The sequence below is a fragment of the Panthera onca genome, chromosome B3 (genome assembly GCF_046562875.1).
Source record: "Panthera onca isolate mPanOnc1 chromosome B3, mPanOnc1 haplotype 2, whole genome shotgun sequence".
Lineage (NCBI taxonomy): Eukaryota > Metazoa > Chordata > Mammalia > Carnivora > Felidae > Panthera > Panthera onca.
Window position 1 is genome coordinate 61,544,234 of NC_138344.1, and position 14,217 is coordinate 61,558,450.

Here is a 14,217-nt window from a genome sequence, read left to right on the forward strand (position 1 = left end):
AGCCTGGTCCCTGCCCCGCCTCCCGGCCCAAGGCGCCAAGTCCTCGGGGCTCCTTCTCCAGGCCCCGGCCGGACTCCGAGGGCCCCGGGCGCTGCGGGGAACACAAGAAGGAGGTGGCAGCGGAGGTCAGGGCACGGGGCGGGCCGGGAGCTCGGGCCGGGAGGCCCCGGGCCCGGCCAGCTCCCGGCTCCCGTGGCCCGGACTCAGCCCTCCCGCTCCGCCGGCCCGCGCCTCCGCGGCCTGCCCTCACCTGATCGAGGTTCTCATCGCTGCCGCTGTCCTCCGTGTCCGAGTCGATCACGACGCGGCCTTTCCGCTTCTTTACCATGGTGGTCCCCCGGCTCCCACGCCGGACGCCGCCCGGACTCCCCTCTTGCCCGCCTGCCAGTGGGACCGCCACTGCCGCCGCCGCCGCCGCCGCTCGACCCACACAAAGGCGACCGCGCATGCGCGCTCCGCTCCGCCCCTGGCCCCGCCCCCCGCTCGTCGCACGCCGTTCGCCGGCGCCCGGCACCCCGCCCTACCCCACCCCCGACGCAGCGTGGGAGGCGGAGCCCCGTACAGGGCTGGGTTCCGGGCAGTGGACAGCGGTCCCATACCCTGCGCGGGCGCCGGGAAACCTTGGGTGTGTCTCTTCTACCCGCCCGAAGATTGGTGTGCTACGTACCTATCGTGGACGGGGCCTGCGAGCATCTGGGTCCTCTCTGACAAGTCTTTCAACTGGCCCACACTGATTGAATGTCGGGGCGATGTCAGGGACCTCCCGCCTGTTAGACACAAGTTGGCTGGACCATCTAGAAGGCATCCGTCGGGGATTAAGCCTGCCTACCTGGGTTGTGCAAATGACACCTGTGCTGGAACCTGGAGGATGCATCCGAGTTACCCAAAAGAAGACTAGAAGGAAAGATGTTCCAAGCAGAGAACCGCGTGGGCAAAGGCCCGTAGATAATTGAAAAAAAAATTGGGTTCAGGGATAAAGTTCATTATGGAACACAGAATATGATGTATGTGGAGGAACGCAGCGGCCACATTATTCAGTGCCGAATAAGCTATGATCAGAATCCTGAACTTCAGTATTGAAAAATTTTAAACTGAAGGATGACGTTATTAGATTTGTGTTTTAAAAAGATTACTCTGAACGCAGTTTGATGAATGAATTAGAAGAGAGGGAGCCTAAGGGCTAGGAGACCACTTAGGCTGTTGGCATTATGGCAAGAGATGATGGTGCTCCAAACTAAGGAAGAGGCAGTGGAAATGGAGAGAAGTGGATGGATTCTGGATAATTTGGAAGACAGAATTCCCAGGAATTGAATATTAGTTGGAAGAGGGGTAAGACGAAGTCCAAAACAAATAATGCTTAGAATTTGGCTTAGGAATCTAATCTTATTGGTGGTGAGTGGGTGCTTCATCAAGATAAGTAACATAAGTGTAAAGGAAGTTTGGAAGACTGGTGTATGCAGGAAATAAGTTCAGTTTTTTACCTGTTGAGGTCAGCTGATTAAAAGGACAACTTCAGAGACACCTGGCTAGATCAGTAGATAGAGCATGCGACTCTTGATCTTGGGGTTATAAGTTTGAGCCCCATGTTGGGCAGAGAGATCACTTAACAAAAAAGGGCAATTTCAGAAGTGATTTCTTTGTGGGATTTTGAATATAGGGTAGAGAGCATAAGCAATAAGAATTTGAAAATGTTCTCAAAACTTTTTGGGAGACCATTAATTCTTTATTCTGGTAGTGAATTTAGGAAGTAGACCCCAGTCTTTTCTAGGCATTACTGGGCACAGGCAGGTTGATGAATCCTTGCTCTCTGGCTCCCTTTTTCTTTTCCCTTATACTGTATAAATTTTATTTTCTCCCATAAGCTACAATACATGTCACAAACATGCATGCCGTAAAGTGATAGTAAAAGAAAATATACCAGACTTAGAGGAATCCCTGGAAGTAAACACATACCTAAATGTCCAATTTGCTTCCAGTTAGCTTGAAAATGTGTTCAGGATTAAGGTAGAGAAAACAACCTAGGGTCCAATTACCTCTTTACTCCAAAAGATTTTGAATAAGATATAACCCCTAGGCCACTCTCCTCCAACATATCCTTGGAACTGAGCCCATGGCCAGAATGACTCAAAATGACCAGGCTAGTTTCTAGCCACCCTGAATTTCGGTGGCTTTCTGTGAGGACCCTCTTTAAATGTGTTAATAGAAGAAGACCAGGAGCGCCTGGGTGGCTCAGTTGGTTAAGCATCCAGACTTCTGCTCAAGTCATGATCTCATGGTTCATGACTTTGAGCCCCACACTCAGTATGGAGCAGAGCTCCATACTGACAGTGGGGACCCTGCTTGGGATTCTTTCTCTGCCCCCCTCTCTTTCTCTCTCTCAAAAAAAATAAACTTAAAAAAAAAGTCAATGTCCCTTGACTGCAATTAACAAACATATGTTCTAGGGCACCTGGCTGGCTTAGTTGGGATAACCCGTGGCTCCAATCTTGAGTTCATGAGTTTAGGCCCCATGTTGAGTGTAGAAATTACTTAAAAACTCAAGAAAAAAGGATATGTTCTTTCTTTGAGTGAAATCTGTTGATTTCAATCTTTCTGTAAGGGATCTTCTTTTTTTTTTTTTTTCTTTTAATTTTTTTAATGCTTATTTATTTTAGAGAGGGAGGGGAGGGGCAGAAGAAGAGGGAGGCAGAGAATCTGAAGCAGGCTCGGTGCTGACAGCAGAGGCTCAGCGGGACTCAAACTCAGGAACTGTGAGGTTACAATCTGAGCTAAAGTTGGATGCTTAACCAACTGAACCACCCAGGTAACCCTTCTAATAATTCATGGGCTGGAGTTGGTCCATATTGAGCCTAGACGGTGTCTAAATTGAATGAATAAATATGCTGTGCTCTAAACTTCCTCTTCATTTGGTTCCTGGAGAACCCAACCTGTGAAAGTTTTCCCTCAGTAAATGAGAATAATGATAATACCTGCCTCTTTGGGTTGTAATAAGGTTTAGGTTAGTTAACATATGTAAAAAAGTGCTGAGAATACTTCCTTGCATCAAGTAAGCCCTGGCATAGAGTAAGCCCTCAATAGATGTCAGCTAGAATATTTTTTCCTGATTGTAAAAATTATTCCTACTGGGGAACCTGGCTGGCTCAGTCCATAGAGCATGCAAATCTTGATCTCGGGGTCATGATTTCAAGCCCCACGTTGCGTGTAGAGATTACTTTTAAAAAAAGTATTCCTACTGGGGTGCCTCGGTGGCTCAGTCAGTTAAGCATCCTGAACTCCGCTCAGGTTATAATCTTACAGTTGGTGAGGTCAAACTCCACATCAGGCTCTCTGCTGTCAGCACAGAGCTTGCTTTGAATCTTGTGCTCCCTGTGCTTGCTGCCTCTTCCCACTCATTCTTTCTCTCTCTGCCTCCCTCAGATAAATAGATTAAAAAAAAAAAAAACCAAAAAACTTAGGGGCACCTGGGTGGCTCAGTCAGTTAAGCAACCAACTTTGGCTCAGGTCATGGTCTCGTGGTTTGTGTATTTGAGCCTCACACTGGCCTCTGTGCTGACAGCTTGGAGCCTCGGGCCTGCTTCAGATTCTGTGTCTCCCTCTCTCTCTGCCCCTACTCTGCTTGTGCTCTCTTTCTCTCTCTCTCTCAAAAATAAGTAAACATTAAGAAAAAATTTTAATAAAATAAAAAAAAATTTACTTAAAATATTCCTATTTATTGTAAATAAATTGAAGGACAGAAAAGTATAAACGAGGGGTGCCTGGATGGTTCAGTCAGTTAAGAGTCCGACTCAGGCTCAGGTCATGATCTCATGGTTCGTGAGTTCGAGTACTGCATCTGTGCTGACAGCTCAGAGCCTAGAGCCTACTTTGAATTCCGTCTCTGTCTCTCTGCCCCTCCACTGTTTGTGCCCTCTCTCTCTCTCTCTCTCCCTCTCTCTATATATATCTATATCTATATACCTATATATCTAGATATAGATATATAGGTATATAGATATATCAATAGATAGATATCTCAAAAATAAACATTTAAAGAAAAATTTTAAATAAAAGTTAAAGAAAAGTATAAAGGAAAAAGAACTATGTAAAATTCTACATCCCAAGATATCCGCCCACTCTACCAAAACAACTGTTTGCATGTGCATATATTTATTCAACACATACTTACCAAGTACCTACTATATGCCTGACCTCAGGCACTGAGCTAGATACTGAACAAGATGAATAAGTGATCAAGACAAGATCCTTGCTCTCAAGAGCTTACCTTTATACACACGCACACACATTACAAAAGGCATGCACTTAAAAAAATATTTTTTTAATGTTTATTTATTTTTGAGAGACAGAGACAGAGCATGAGCGAGGAAGGGGCAGAGAGAGAGGGAGACAGAATCCGAAGTAGGCTCCAGTCTCTGAGCTCTCAGCACAGAGCCTGACACAGGGCTCAAACTCAAAAACCGTGAGATCATGACCTGAGCTGAAGCTGGACACTTAGGGGCGCCTGGGTGGCTCAGTCGGTTAAGTGTCCAATGTCGGCTCAGATCATGATCTTGCAGTCCTGTGAGTTCGAGCCCTGTGTCAGGCTCTGTGCTGACAGCTCAGAGCCTGGAGCCTGCTTCGGATTCTGTGTCTCCCTCTCTCTCTCTGCCCCTCCCCAGCTCACACTGTCTCTTTCTCAAAAATAAACATTAGAAAACAAACAAAAAAGAATACTGAAGTTGGACACTTAACTGACAGAGCAACCCAGGCGTCCCAGGCATGCACTTTTAAAATGCTCGGAGAACCTCCCTTTTTATGGAGACCACATCAGAGCACAAAAGACATTTTTAACATCTGTTGTTTAAGAAAATGCATAATGACAAAAACTATGGATTCACTAACAATTTTAAATGAACTTGTATTCTGTTCCTTACAACCATATCTAAAAATATACTTGAAAATGGTGATACATAGGGTGCTTGGTTGGCAAAGTCAGTGTGACCCTTGATCTTAGGGTTGTGGGTTCGAATCCCACATTGGTTGTAGAGATTACTTAAAAATAAAATCTTTAAGGGGTGCCTGGGTGGCTCAGTCGGTTAAGCGTCCGACTTGGGCTAAGGTCATGATCTCACAGTTCATGGACTCAAACCCCGTGTCAGACTCTACACTGACAGCTTAAAGCCTGCTTGAGATTCTCTTCTTCTCTCTCTCTCCCTATTCCCTGCTCTCTCTCTCTCTGTCTCTCTCTCAAAATAAATAAATAAATAATAAATAAAATCTTTTTAAAGAAAAGAAAGACAGAAAATGGCCATGTATGTATGTGAACGTTGAGAGAAGGACGGGGGAAACCATTACTGGATATGTTTGCTATGGTGTTGCAAGGTCCTCCTTTTGGTTACCTGACCATCTCTTAATTAATGAGTTCAGGGTCTGAAAACTGGCTCAGATCCAAAGATGGGCAGGAGTGTCACTTTTCTTTGGAGCAACTGCCCTCAGCCTCTGATCACCCAATCTTGATTTCTTCTGATTGAAAATTGAGGAGAACCCCTGATAGTCCTTGCAGATGCTGTATTCTGTTAACCATCTCCATAGTTCTTTGAGGCTCAGGACTCCCTGGCTGGCACTGCACCCTTTCTGCTTATTATAACAATTGCATCTGCCTGGTTTCTGGTAGTTAAGTGCTGCCATATGCCCTCTTGTTTCAAGTTCCTATCACCCCATTGCTGTTAGTGAGCCTAGTTTTCTAACAGTCTCTTCTGTCAGTGCTGGCCTGCATTTTTAGTATGCACTGAACTTTCAGTGATGCCCGTGCACCTTTTTACCATCCCATTCCCTATGGCCTTGGTAAGTGGAGTATCCTCTTAATCTTCCCATGGAACGTCATCATTCAGTGGGATTTCCAATCTTCTCCAGTACATCTACTTCACTGTTGTTCTCTAAGTTTTTAAATCCCTTTCTACACTATCTTGTGTTAGCTTTTTTTTTTTTTTTACTTCGTGTGGACTGTAGTTTTCCATGTTTCTATAGAGTCATTCTCGTAGCACATTTGCACCATTTCCTGGGTCCTTGGCAGAGTGATAAATGCTGTAACTCAGGAGAATGCTCCCTAATCAATAAACTCTCCCTAATCCAATTTTATGATCTGGTCCTCGTGATCAAGCACCTGCAGAATCCAGTCCCTTGCTACCCTCCTAGCTCCTGCCATTACATGCTTGGCTAGTTCTTGCAACTTCTTTGGGGGATAGTGCCTTAATGTGTTCCTCCCTTATGAGGCCCAATATGTCCCCCACTGGGTTATGTAGTGTTTAACCCTGGTTATCTACCTAGTATCCCTGAGGGAGGTGAGAGCAGATTTTGAGAAGGGTACATGCAGTCTTACATGTACAGGGTATAGTCTTCTGCATTGTCTACAAACAAGAGGGGAGTGCTGGGTGATGGACTATTTTTGCATGTTCAGAGGGTTCAGGAGAATCTAGGAATTCAAGATCTTCAGGGGCACCAATCAGATATCTCCATCCCATATATCATGTCCCATTATTTCCCATTGTGGGTCTTTAGCCAAATTACCTTACTTGGGAGTTTAACATTATTGGATCTTAGACTATTTTGATGATTATTCTGGGCCTCAGCTTTCCCTGCCCTCCCACTATAGGTGTTGAAGCCCTCTTCATACGCCATTAAAGAGGCCCTCTGGCTTTCACACTTGGCTTCCCATAACAGTGACCCAATTTCATTATTCTTATAGTTAGTATGGCCCCCATATTTTATCTGATACCTCAAACCAGCTAGCACATTCCCTTCTGCCAGCATAGTATCCCTATTCAACAATGATAAAATATTTAACAATTGGACCACCAGATGTTCACTTCCAGCTGTGTGGTAAGTGACCCTGTTTCTAAACATTTTATTGCCTGCTTTCTCAGATCACCCCTACCAATCATTGTAAGTTGGGTTCTCCGAAAAGAAGACTCTGAGATGGAGTTTAGTGTGCAGAATATTTATTAGGGAGTGTACCTAGGACTGACAACCATAGAAGGAGGGAAAAGTGGGAGAAGTATAGCTGCAGTGTGTACCTGACAAGTGTCAACCAATCACATGGGCAATCCGAAGCCAAAACAGATGGTCAGTTGTCCCACACTGGGTTGAAATGGCCAGAACTTTATAGCCCTGCTTTAGTCATTCATTAGATGTAGGCCATGTGGAAAGGCTGTGACCTTGAATACAGGGTCTTTCTGGAGCATAGCCAAATGCTGAAGTATCTGAAAGCTACAGGCCATTTTTGGGCCAGCAAGTCCCTCCTTACTGGATATCAAATCTCTGTGTCCTTCCAGAAACTGAGGCATGGAGAGGTTCCCAAAGCCACACAGTTAGTAAGTAATGGAACAAGTCTGACTCTAGGATGGTGCTCTTAAAATTTTTTTTAACATTTTTATTCATTTTCAAGATACAGACACTAAGCGCCAGGTGGGGAGGGGCAGAGAGAGAGGGAGACATAGAATCTGGCTCTAGGTTCCAGGCTCTGAGCTGTTAGCACAGAGCCGGACGTGGGGCTCGAACCCACAAATCATGAGATCATGACCTGAGCCAAAGTCGGACGCTTAACCAACTGAGCCACCCAGGCACCACACTAGGATGGTGCTCTTAACCACCGTCAGCAGTTCTGTGCCTCTCCCTGGTCGGGTAGACAAGCAACTACAGCCTGCTTACCTAAGGCAATCAGAACCAGCACAGTGGAAATAACTTTAGTGTAAAACAGGTGGAGGAGTGAGATCATACATGTGGTCAAGACGGGGTAGGGAGGTATAAACATAGTAGCCAAAAGTGGGTCTAGGGATGGGAGAGTTTTCTAATGCCTTCCCAGGGCCGCAGGAGAGGGGCCCTGAGCCCCTAGTCACATTCTCCTGCAAGCCCGCGAGTGACATTCTAGACTTTCATAGTTTGGAGAAAATGTCACTTCACAGCCTCCAAATCTATCTGCATCGAAGCCCCTGTTCTCTAAGCAGCCCCATAATCCAAGAAGGCTTTCCCTCATGGGGATAGACTGTATTGCTTGGCAGACAGACATACTGCTCATGGTAAATTGTTAATCAATATTATAAATCATTCTGTCTTTGGTTAGTAGGACTGGTTTACCAGAGCCTGATCACTTTTCAGTGATAAAATGAGCAGGCAGACTTTGAGGAGAGGTGGCCATCTGGGGAGACTCTGAGCTCAGTGTTCCCTTCAGCATAATGCCATGCTTTTCTCTCATGGCTCCTTCCTCTTTCTCCCCTCTTACTTCTCTGCCTTGGACTGGACGACTGTCTTTTTCAACCTGAAATCATCCTCCAATACCCCATTGTGTGAATTAAATCATATTTTCCTACCCACTCCTCTCATGTACTTCCGTGTTTCTGTATTACTCCAGGAGTGTGGCATGGTAAAACTCCTTTGCTGCACTGTGGATTGATTGATTGATTTAGAAGAAGAAGAAGAAGAAGAAGAAGAAGAAGAAGGAGGAGGAGGAGGAGGAGGAGGAGGAGGAGGAGGAGGAGGAGGGTGATGAGGAGGAGGGGGAGGAGGAAGGAGAAGAAGGAGGAGAAGAAGAAGAAGAAGAAGAAGAAGAAGAAGAAGAAGAAGAGCCTAAAAGAGGAGGAGAGAGAAAAGAGGAAAAGATGAAATCAAAAGGGAAGGAAGAAGGTAAATTCCTGCTGTATTGAGGGCAGAGCTTAAGTGTCTCCTCTAAGCTCTTTCTTTATTCATTCAACAAGTGTTTTTTTTGTTTTTGTTTTTTTTTTTTTTGTTTTTTAATATTTTTTTAACGTTTATTTATTTTTGAGGCAGAGAGAGGCAGAGCATGAACGGGGGAGGGTCAGAGAGAGAGGGAGACACAGAATCGGAAGCAGGCTCCAGGCTCTGGGCCATCATCAGCCCAGAGCCCGACGCGGGGCTCGAACTCACGGACCGCGAGATGGTGACCTGCGCTGAAGTTGGACGCTTAACCGACTGAGCCACCCAGGCGCCCCAACAAGTGTTTTTTTGGATGCCAGGAAGTGCTACATCTGTTTCTAGGTTTTGTTCCCTTGAGTAAAATATAATTTGGAGAGTTGCGGGAGAATGTGAGCCAGTTTCAACCACTCCCAGGCCGTTTAAAATTTTTTTTTTATTAAAAATTTTTTTAATGTTTACTTTTGAGAGAGAGAAACAGAGAGACAGAGCATGAGCAAGGGAGGGAGGGCAGAGAGAGAGACAGACAGACAGACAGACAGAATCTGAAACAGGCTCCAGACTCTGCACTGTCAACACAGAGCCCAATGCAGGGCTTGAACTCACAAACCGTGATATCATGAGGTGAGCCGAAGTCGGATGCTCAACCAACTGAGCCACCCAAGCACCCCTAAATTTATTTTTTGAAATAAAAAATTAATGTATATCGATTATAAATAAGAAATATAAATACAGAAGTTTATAAAGTAAAAAAGAAGCTCTCATCCTCATTCCCCTTCTCTTCCAATCTCATTCCCCAAGAATAACCCCTAGGACCAGTTTGGTATATATTGTTCCAGGCCTTTTAGGACACATATGTAAGCACATCCAAAAACAGGATCATGCAACATGTACTATCCTATAATGTAACCTCTCCCAGCAGTGTTAGTCTGGCCTGACAGCCAGGCCAAGGGGGCATAAAGGAGTCAGAAAACACTATGTGAGACTACAAGTTAACGTCTACCTCCGTCAGCCTGAGCACATGACTAAGTTGTACATATCCAATGAACCTGGGACTTCCTTGCATGTAAGTGTTCCCTCTGGTGAGTGAGAACTGATTTTAAGATGTTATGAGTCCAGCCCTCTCTCTGGCCTCTCTCAGTATAGCTGCATGATTAATAACCTTTTGTTCCTACCTTAGCACACATAACAGATGTGTATATTTGATATGTACATATCCTGATGGGTCCTTTGTACTCAAAAAACCCCCACAAAACCCTCTAGAAGGCATGTCAGAATGCCAGGAAGTGAACAGTATGTTTCCATAAGGATAACCTTATATCTTTAAATTTTTTTAAATGTTTATTTATTTTTGAGAGAGAGAGAAAGAGAGAGCACGAGTGGGGGAGGGGCAGAGACAGAGAGATACAGAATCTGAAACAGGTTCCAGGCCTGTCAGCTGTCAGCACAGAGCCTGACATCGGGCTCGAACTTGGGAAGAGTGAGATCATGACCTGAGCCGAAGGGGGATGCTCAACTGACTGAGCCACCGGGGTGCCCAAACCTTGTATCTTTAAAATTATTTTTATAGGGGTACCTGGATAGCTCAGTTGGTTGAGCATCTGACTCTTGATTTCAGCTCAGGTCATGATCCCAGGGTCATGGGATCAATCCCTGCATCAGGCTCATGCTGAACATGGAGCTTGCTTAAGATATTCTCTCTCTCTCTCTGCACCTGGGTGGCTCAGTCAGTTAAGCATCAAACTCTTGATTTCAGCTCAGGTCATGATTTCGTGGTTCCTGACATGGAGCCCCATGTCAGGCTCTGTGTGACAGCATGGAGTCTGCTTGGGATTCTCACTATCCCTCTTTCTCTGTCCCTCCCCTCCATGCACATGTGCTCTCTCTCTCTCTCAAAATAAATAAATAAACTTAAAAAAAAAAAGATTCTGTCTCTCCCTCTGCCCCTCTCCCCCATTTGTGCTGTCTCTAAAAAATTTAAAAAATAAAATTATTTTTGTAATTATTTGCCAACTTTTTTTAGTATGATTATTCTTGAGACCTATATCATAAGTGTAATTCAGAAACACTAATACAAATGAATTCCATAATTTAAATTCTTTATCAAAAGCCAAACTTGTGGCTTATTTAGCAACAACCAGGATTCCCTGACTTATTACATTCTGGTGTCAATCATTCAATTGAGCACCTGCTCTGTGCCAAGCACTGAACTGGGTGCCAAGGAAACAAAGACGAACAACACATTATCCCCATTTATGATCTAATAGAGTGGTTACTGAACTTTACTGAGAAGCACAGCCAAGCTTACTTTCACTCGTGCAAAGTCTGCTGTGGATCTCAGAGACGCTCTGGGGCAACTGTCCTCTTCTTGTTGGATTAGTGATGCGGGTTGTTTCGATGCTATGGTGCATCAATCTCAGTATACACTTTCACAGTAACTGCAGCAGGGGAAGAGAACGTTGGATAGTCTTAAAACTGAAATGAAACACTGGCCTGAAATTGATAAATGTCATGTCTGTTCACAATCCATTGGCTAGAACTAGTTGTATAGTATGGCTGCCTAATTGTAAGGAGGCTGACAGGTATAATCCTCCAATATGCCTGGAAGGGTAGAAAACCTGGATGGAAAACCCTGGAAAATTCTACCTTATTAATATGTGTGTATACACTTGCTCATAACAAATTTAATTTCTTTTTTTTTTTTAAGTTTTAAAATTTATTTATTTATTTTGAGAGAGACAGAGACAACACTAGTGGGGAGGGGCCGAGAGAGAGGGATACAGAGAATCTCAAGCAAGCTCTGTGCTACCGGCACAGAACCTGATGTTGGGCTTGAACTCATGAAACCATGAGATCATGACCTGAGCCGAAACCCAGTGTTGGACACTTAACTGATGGAGCCACCCAGGCGCCCCGACAAATTTCATTTCTTACTGTGGGTCACAGTAAAAAAAATCTTTGAGAAACTACTTTACTGCTTCCTTCCCTCTGCAGGGTCCTCACCACACCCTGCAATCCAAAGAAGTGCATAGAGTTGCCAAACTTGCATTCAGAGGCCAGTTCTACCACCTCTCTGCTTCTGTGGACTTAGTCGGGTCACCTAACTTCTCTGAGCTTCATTCTCCTCAGAGGTGAAAAAGTATCTGCCTTACAATATTGTGGTAAGGCATAAAAGACATGATATAGTAAATATCTGGGTCTAGGCTTGACTGTGGGTGTTAATTTAGTCAATAGAAATTGTCACCATTCTGCCAAGCAGAATTCTTACATTTCTCCAGATATAATGTCTGTTGCATAATGCCATGCCTTTGCGCATGTGTGCTTCCTTCTCTGGGTTGATTTTCCTCCTCTCTGCCTGTTAAATGCTTTATCATTCAACACTCATCATGTCCTTCCCCTCAGAACTGTTCCTTAAGGTGAGCAAATAAGCAGATGTGATACAAAGTAGTGGATAATGAGCATGTACCCTGGAGATAACTGGCAGTCATGGTGTGAATCCCAGCTCCACCATTTCACCAGCTATGACAGGCCTGCGACCAGCAAGTTACTTAACATCTTTAAGACTCAGTTTACTCACCTGTGAAGCAGGTTTAATATTAGTACCTACTTTGCAGGACCACCGTGAGGATTAAGAGGGAAAATGCCCCCAAAATGTTAACTTCAATGTCTGGCCCATAAGTGTTCATTACACTCTTCATGACCCCGTCCCTGTATCTGGTACCTGCCTCTGCTAGAACTCCTCTCAAACTGTGCTGTTATTATTCGTTTGGTGCCATGCCCTATACTAGACTATGTCTTGCTGAGACTGTCCCAGAGTTCAACAATAATAGCTAGGTTTTTTTTTTTTTTGAACACTAATAAAAAATCCTAAGAAATATGCTAAACACTTTACATATATTATGTCAATTAATGCTAATTGGAAAGTATATCAAGGTCCTCCTACCTACTAAGGTTGGCCAGGACCGGACAACATTTTGCCTCTTTTCTCTCTGCAACATAGGTAACTGCAGGGCTTTACTCATTCATGTCCTGATGCACAGCAGCTACAATGTCCTCTGGTTCCACGTCTCCAGATGATACTTTTAAGGTCCATCTCACTTTGAGTGAGAAGGTCTCTCTTTGCAATGGCTGTTCTTGGTCTGCTTCACTGTGTTTCTTTTGTCATGTTATCATTTCAAGGCATTTGGCTGCCTTATGTCTATAAAAAGACCGTCCTCTGTTGGCTCCATTTCTAATTTGGATGGGTTTTAGTTTTGTTATGAACAAAGCTACAGTTAAGTTCTGGTAAAGCCCACTACCTGGGAGCTCCTGGGAGGCTAAGAAAGAAGGCAGCACAGACCTGGCTGGATTAACCAAAATAATAATTTCTCTCAACCCTTTGTCTTTATTCTCTCCCATAATGCCTCCACCCTCTCTTTTGCCTGCCATTCTCACATCCTTCCTTCTTGATTTGATCAATTTCCCTCCCTTCAGCCTCTCTTTCCCCACTGCTAAGGAATACCCATGGGGTTTTATACACTTAAACAGTTAATGAATAGGGAAATGCAAATCAGAACCACCATGAGATATCACTGCACATACTTTAGGATGGCCCTTCTAAAAAAAGAAACACAAACAGAAAATAACAAGTGTTGCTGAAGAGGTAGAGAAAATGATTCTTGTGCATTGCTGGTGGAAATGTAAGATGGTGATTTCTCAAAAAATTTTTAAGTAGGCTCCATGCCCAGTGTGTGGCTTGAACTCATGACCCTGAGATCAAGAGCCTCATGGGGCACCTGGGTGGCTCAGTCGGTTAAGCGTCCGACTTCAGCTCAGGTCACGAACTCACGGTCCGTGAGTTTGAGCCCCGCGTCTGGCTCTGGGCTGATGGCTCAGAGCCTGGAGCCTGCTTCCGATTCTGTGTCTCCCTCTCTCTCTGCCCCTCCCCTGTTCATGCTCTGTCTCTCTCTGTCTCAAAAATAAACGTTAAAAAAAAAAAATTAAAAAAAAAAAAAAGAGCCTCATGCTCTACTCACTGAGCCAGCCAGGTCCCCCGATTCCTCACATCTTAAACATTAGAATTACCATATGGGTTTAATAACCAAAAGAGTGAAAGCAGAGGCTTGAACAGATATTTGTACACGTATGTTCACAGTAACATTGTTCACAATGCGCAAAAGGTGGAAATAAGCCAAGTTGCCATCAATAATGAATAGAAAAACAAAATGTGGTAAGTACATGCAATGGAATATTATTCACCCTTAAAAAGGAAGAGAATTCTGGCACATGCTACAGTACGGTTGAACCTTGAATATATTATACCAAATGAAGTAAGTCAGACACAGAAGAGCAAATATTGTATGACAAGGCACCCCTGTCATATACTTTAAAATATAGATCTTTGGGGCCCTTGGATGGCTCAGTCTGTTATGTATCCAGCTCTTGATTTCGGCTCAGGTCATGATCTAATGGTTCATGAGATCGAGCCCTGTGTCTGGCTCTGTGTGGACAGCACAGAGCCTGCTTGGGATACTCTCTGCTCTTCTTTCTCTCCCT

At 44.4% G+C, this 14,217-nt stretch overlaps 1 protein-coding gene across 1 annotated transcript in view; it reads right to left on the minus strand.

The window, feature by feature from the left end:
* RTF1 (RTF1 homolog, Paf1/RNA polymerase II complex component) overlaps window positions 1-452 on the minus strand; it is a 50,822-nt gene extending 50,370 nt beyond the window's left edge. The window contains exon 1 of the mRNA XM_060618887.3: window positions 251-452. Coding sequence (XP_060474870.1) covers window positions 251-448 — 198 coding nt within the window. The 5' untranslated portion in view covers window positions 449-452. The remainder of the gene's footprint in view (window positions 1-250) is intronic.
* Between the last annotated feature and the right edge of the window lie 13,765 nt (window positions 453-14,217).